Source organism: Panulirus ornatus, chromosome 1 (genome assembly GCF_036320965.1).
Source record: "Panulirus ornatus isolate Po-2019 chromosome 1, ASM3632096v1, whole genome shotgun sequence".
In the NCBI taxonomy this organism is placed as follows: Eukaryota; Metazoa; Arthropoda; class Malacostraca; order Decapoda; family Palinuridae; genus Panulirus; species Panulirus ornatus.
Window position 1 is genome coordinate 102,480,075 of NC_092224.1, and position 6,120 is coordinate 102,486,194.

The 6,120-nt window shown below is 40.7% G+C and overlaps 1 protein-coding gene across 11 annotated transcripts in view; it reads right to left on the reverse strand.

Annotated features, from left to right (window-relative positions):
• Positions 1-4,227, reverse strand: part of LOC139751252 (CBY1-interacting BAR domain-containing protein 1-like) — a 98,156-nt gene extending 93,929 nt beyond the window's left edge. For 3 of the 11 annotated variants that reach the window (XM_071666577.1, XM_071666594.1, XM_071666510.1), the window contains exons 1-2: positions 3,091-3,910; positions 328-379 (exon numbers count right to left, since the gene is read on the reverse strand). In XM_071666577.1, coding sequence (XP_071522678.1) covers positions 328-379; positions 3,091-3,097 — 59 coding nt within the window. In that variant the 5' untranslated portion in view covers positions 3,098-3,910. The other 8 variants (XM_071666530.1, XM_071666541.1, XM_071666520.1 and 5 more) reach the window with 8 other exon arrangements.
• Positions 4,228-6,120: the final 1,893 nt, after the last annotated feature.

Genomic DNA, 6,120 nt, shown 5'->3' on the forward strand with positions numbered 1-6,120 from the left:
ATCTAACCAAGATTCAGACACCACTTGTATCATAATTTTCTTCCCTCACAATTGCCTCTAACTTGGGATCTTTGTTCTGTAAATAGCATATCATTAAAACATCATCCTAAATGATCAGGTAATGCATTACAGTACCATCAAACATTCATACACTGGCCCGCAATACATTAAAGTCATGAAAATGCAGTCTTCCAATTTAGTGCGGTGATCAGTACAGTATTATGCAAAGATAGCTGAAATGCTAAGAATAATTGTAGAAAACAAATGACAACAAAAACATTAAAACAGTTGAAAACTACAATCTAAAATTAATTAATGAAGACTTACTTCACTTTGCTCAAGCTACTAGATGAGAACATGCTGACTTTTTTAGAACTCTCTGAAACAAGATACAAAAAAGAATAAATAATTATCAAACTGGAATGTATCTGATACGAAATTAAGCAAGCAGATGACAATAAAAAATTTTACATCCTAGTTAAATATAGCTGTCAAATAATGACAAAAAATCAAAGATACAGATGACTCATACTGTCTTATCAGAGTGGTAGATAAAGTTTTTATTTGATTACCATCATCGTTCTCTATCTGCCTATGTGATACCAGCAGACATAATACAGTTTTCTTTGATTTATATTCACTTTACTCATAATACAAAATATCAACTTAAAAATCTATGAGTAGATAATCAACTGATTGCCCTTGCCCCCACTGGATACAATTGTCATGGAAGAAGTATTTCTTCCACTGAAATACTTCTTCCATTGTTTGTTTCTTAATTTGGCTAAATTTGCACAGTAGATCTGGTGGTCTTCCACACATTCTCAAATTCCACACCATCCTGTTTTTCAGTCTTACCCCAATTAAAGGGTGAGAAATGGTAGTGAATGGTGAGATGACAAAGTAAAGTTGTTATGGAAAAAGAAAAGAGAAATGTCTGAGCATGGAAGGAGTAAGGGTGAATGGGAAATATATATGAGAAAAACCGGCATGAGGTCAAGAGGAAGGTGCAGAGGCAGAAAATGAGGGCAAAGGAGAACTGGGATGAGCAAGTATCAGCAAAGTTTAGGGAGAATAAGATGTTTTGGAAGGAGATTAATATTCTGAGAGAAACAAGAGAACAAACAGAAACATTGGTGAAGGGGACAAATGAGGAAGTGATAAGAGGCAGTGATGAGATGAAGAGGAGATGGAGTGAGTTCTTTGAAGGACTGGTGAGTGTACTTGACGATAGGGTGGCAAACAAGGTGTTTGGGACAGGGAGGTATGCAAAACGAGAGTCGTTGCAAGAGGTTTGATGAAAGGAGAAGCAGTGGTGAAAACAAACTTTTCTGTGATTATTTTGCTGCAAAGCTTCATGTAGAGCAGCAGAAGTACAGTGCAAAGGAGAATATATGTTTCAAGATTCACCTTCAATACAGGATCTTTGTGAGAATAGCAGTGTTTTTCCAACTACTACTATGGTCTAATCCAGCCAGTGGACCAAGGGTGATATGCATTTTCAAGGCCAATTATTTATGGAGAACATTTGCAAGGCTACAGAGACGACCAGATGACTGTGAAAGAATTCTGGAAGTTCTTTACCATCACAGTCATAAGTGAGGCCTGGAAGAAAATCACATGTTTGTATGAATGGAGTATAGTGGAAGTTTTGCCCTCAGTTTGTTCATGGATTCCAGGGTTTTGACATCAACAGTGAAGTAACAAGAATGCATGCACGCACTGTGGAAATGGCAAAAAAAGTCAGCTTTAATGTGGCTGAGGAGGGTGACGTGGATGAGTTGCTAAAATTGCACAAGGAAGAACTCTTTAATGAAGATCTTCACCAGTTGGAGAAGGAATGCTGGAAAGGCAAGCAAGTGCGTTCTCTCACTTGGAAGGGGTTAGCTAAAACCAGTTCACAACACTGATCTATCTATCTATCTATCTACAGCTCTGATGCCCATTCCCTTTGGAAACTCCCATCAAGGAGGTGGCTACGGTAAAACAGTCTCCTCTTGTCTCTGTCCTTACATGCCTCCCTCGCATTCACTATTCCAAGCACACTTCCACCATTTTTCTCCCTCCAGTACTCTTACGCTATTTCCCCGTCATATGTGGTCTTCCTCTCACACCAACCCCCTTAATTGTACTACCATACAATCTCCTTGTAAAGTCCTTGTCTTCCATTCTTTCTGCATGCCCACAATACCTCAAAGTATTGTGTTTCACCCACTCTACCATTCCACAATTCATTCCATTTGAATTTCCTGCCATACAATATATCTCATACATCCTCTTATTTCTTTCTTCATTTCATCTAGTCATTTACAAGCTCTTCTCAAATAGCTCATTCCCTCAAACTGGATTCTAGACCTCTGTGACTCATTACATCTCCATGTTTTGGCTGCATAGGTCAAGGTTGGAAGGACCATGCTATCCCTTAATCCATTCTTCACTTCCATACTTACACCTCTGATCTTCATTACTTTATTAAGGGACCCACTGACTCTACCCTGCACTGTTCTCTCCCATCTCTCTCATTCCCTATCACCAAAGTTACTCAAGATAGCTCCCAAATACTTAAATGTTCTTACCTCTTCCAGTCTTTCTCCCCCCCAAATTCATAATGTGATTTAGTACATTTTTTTCATGGCACTCTGCAGAGTTTTGCAAAATCTAAACTTTTACTTTATTTCTTTTTAAATACCATTACTTTCCTTATACTCACATTTACCCTCAATTGCCTACACTTCCACACATCATAAGGGAGATTTACTACCCTCTCAACTCCTCTTCACTCTCAGCAAAAAAAATTGTACAATCCACAAACAGGCTGGTCACAAGCCAACATGCCTCATTACCACATTCCATGTGTACACTTTTCCCAAATTCTGCTTTCACCTCTTTTATCACTCCATCCATATACATGTTAAAAAGCCATGTGACATCACACAGCCCTTTCTCACATCCACAAGTAGAAGGCTTTCAATCCATCCAACATTTACCCCCTACCCCTATATCCTTAACACATCCGACAAAGCATTCCACTCAACTCTGTCATACACTTTCTAAAGATACAGAAAAGCTGCATACATATTTTACTCTCACCAGTCATTGCTTGGCTTGTCCCTTTCACTCCTGTGCTGTTAATTAGCTTTTTGTGCCTCACTCTTGACAGCCCACTGGAAGACGGCAACTCCAATACAGTGTTTCCTAAAGGTCGTGGAGCCCTTAATTATCCAAAAAACTAAAAACATAGTACACAGTTCAAAAGTAGCCTAAAATGTCATAGTTGACACCATGTGTTACAAAGAAATCGACCTATAAGAAGACGAAGTTAAACAGACAGCACTCAATTTCTTTTGTAAGAAAAAGGACAAAAGGTCCAACATTGTTTGTGTGGTTTTTAGCTTCTTGGATAATTTAGGAGCTCCACGGCCTTTGGGAAAGGTCTGCGGTTTCGATGCATTACACATGGCAGCTAGAGATATGGGAGGTATTTAGGGAAGCAGTGATGGCTTGTGCAAGAGATGCATGTGGCACGTGAAATGTGGGATGTGGGCAGATTAGAATGGGTAGCGAATGGCTCCTAATGTTTTCTGACATCTTCTGTCTATTCATCTCTTGATCTTCCTATATATCTTAGTAAATCTAACCTAACCAAATCTATGGCAGCGATCAACTGATTGTAGTGTCTGCTAATCTTACAAATGTAACCAATTACTAAATCATATTATCGACACATCCCTGTAGTTCGGCGTGACCCTTATTGCCTAAAATTTCTGTTTTCAGGTGTAATATTCTAAGGATGAGAAGTTAGAGAAGTAAAGCTGGGAATTTGTCAGTTTGTCGTAGCTAACCTGATAAGTAACAAAATAAAAAATACTAGAGCTTGTCTATACTTTATCATTATTTCTATAGGCGACTTTCGCCAGCTACTACTTTACCTTTATCCAAGACTGGCTTCAACGGGGAGGGAAAGTTTGCATACGACTAGGCTGGATATAGGTAAAGTTATGGTCACCAACCACAGTTAACTATAAATATATGTCATATACATCTGGAAATCTCCCTTCGTTATTTCCGCTAAAAGTTTTCGCTATGAAACTACCCGAGTAAACTTTATCAAACTGCAGGATAGCTAACATTTGTTGAAATTAGGAATGCCATTGGTTAGTTGGTAATGGAATGTTGTTTATGATTCAAGTGAGTAACTTATCCCAGCTTGTTAGAAGGCAGCACACATTCTCAGCGACGAAAATATTCAGCGCATAATCGCAGAAACGAACATATCTAACGCACACCTACTAGATCTGCCAAATCGAGCATTTCTTTTTTTTTAGCTTTATAGAAAAATGCATACGATAAGAAAAAAATAATGATGATGGCTCACACTCACATGATACGACTGAAATCATTGCCGCATTAATCAAGTCATCCAGTGAGAGTTCAATCATAAATGACGATTATCATCTTTATCACCCTCCCCTTTTATCTTATGGTACGTATTCAGCATTTTGACCATCTCGATGAGTATGGTACGAATTCTCAAAAACACACCCAGGACCTTCACCTTCATCTCGTTGTATATCTGTATAACGCATTCTCCTGGAAAAATATTTGATCCACGACTTCGTTTCTTAAGATGTTTGGAACGTTAAGGGCAGAATCTCCCTCCTTACCTTCTTGATTCTGGACCAAAGGTCAACCGAACTAAATCTTGTGGGATTCCAAACCGTAGCGAATAGATTACCTGTTTTACATACCGGCTGGAAAATAGTTACGTTACCATGAAAAAGTTGGTTTCGAATCATTTCATATAATAGTCGAATTGCCAACGTTTATGAAATTAACGTTAACGCATGAAAGCAAAAAACTGAATAAGGCTAAGTTGGGTTGTTGCTGTTGGTTAGGTTGTTGTTAGGTTAGGTTAGGTTGTTGTTAGGTTAGGTTAGGTTAGGTTAGGCATGAAAACCATAAGAGTCTTGTCATACTTGTACGAATGCCTGTGGAGTTCCTTGGTCGAAGGCGCCTTTGTTCCCCTTTTTGTTGTTGGTTTGTTAGACCACGGTACGGGGAGACCTAAGTTTCTACCTCGGCGCCTCGGCAAGTACATGCATCATGTCGCTTGGCCGTGCGCGTGAGAGTCGTAGTATTAGTGTTCGACCCCAATGCCGCCGCCGCAGCAACAACACCAGCAGCAGCAGCATCAGTTGTATCCTTCTTCAATGCCATTAGACCCAGTCTAATGTTATCCTTGGTCTGTCTTTTCGAAGACGTTCTTCTCCATATGGAGCCGTCATGGCTTTTTCCTATTGTGAGTGCTGCCTGCCTTCCCCCGACGCCTTCAATGCAGCACATTTCCTGAGAATTCCACAAGATGGGATTTTACCGTTTTATGGCTTTTTCCTATTGTGAGTGCTGCCTGCCTTCCCCCGACGCCTTCAATGCAGTACATTTCCTAATAATTCCACAAGATGGGATTTTCCCCTTGTTTTGAAAAGGGGCGGGATGTTGTGGTGGCACCCGCCCCAGCCAATTGTCATGATAGTGATGATGAGACGGTAAGGGGGACCTAAGCTTCTATCTCGGCGCCTCGCCAAGTACATGCACCATGTCGCTTGACCGTGCGCGTGCGAATCATAGGTCGTAGTGTTCTACCCCAATGCATCATCAGCAGCAAAGGGGAGAATTTGGGTAGAGTTTAGAGCTACAGTTGCTGCTCTATCCCATCCCAAATACGGATCAACCAAAACCTGATATGCTGTATCGAACCGTTTGCATACGACTTACGTAAGAGCCTAGGTGCTGCGATCCACTAAGGTTTAACCCGGAAAAAGGTTAAGGGATTTGTCACGCCAATCGATGGCAAAAGACCCTAATAGTAGACATATAGATTAAGAGGAGTTGTGTATTTCGCCACCGTAACTGGACCTCCTACGCCGGCATCGAAAGTGAGAGTGAGGAGGAGAAGTAGGCTGGCCGGGTGTGTGTGTTTGAGTGTGGTATGGAATGCGAGAGCGCGCTGGAGGTATGGGGGTGGGGGTACAACGTTACTAAAACACAACTGTCAATCTAGTGAGTGATGTCAAACTCCCCGGACGCAATGTGGGTCGATCGATAATGGTCCACTGATGT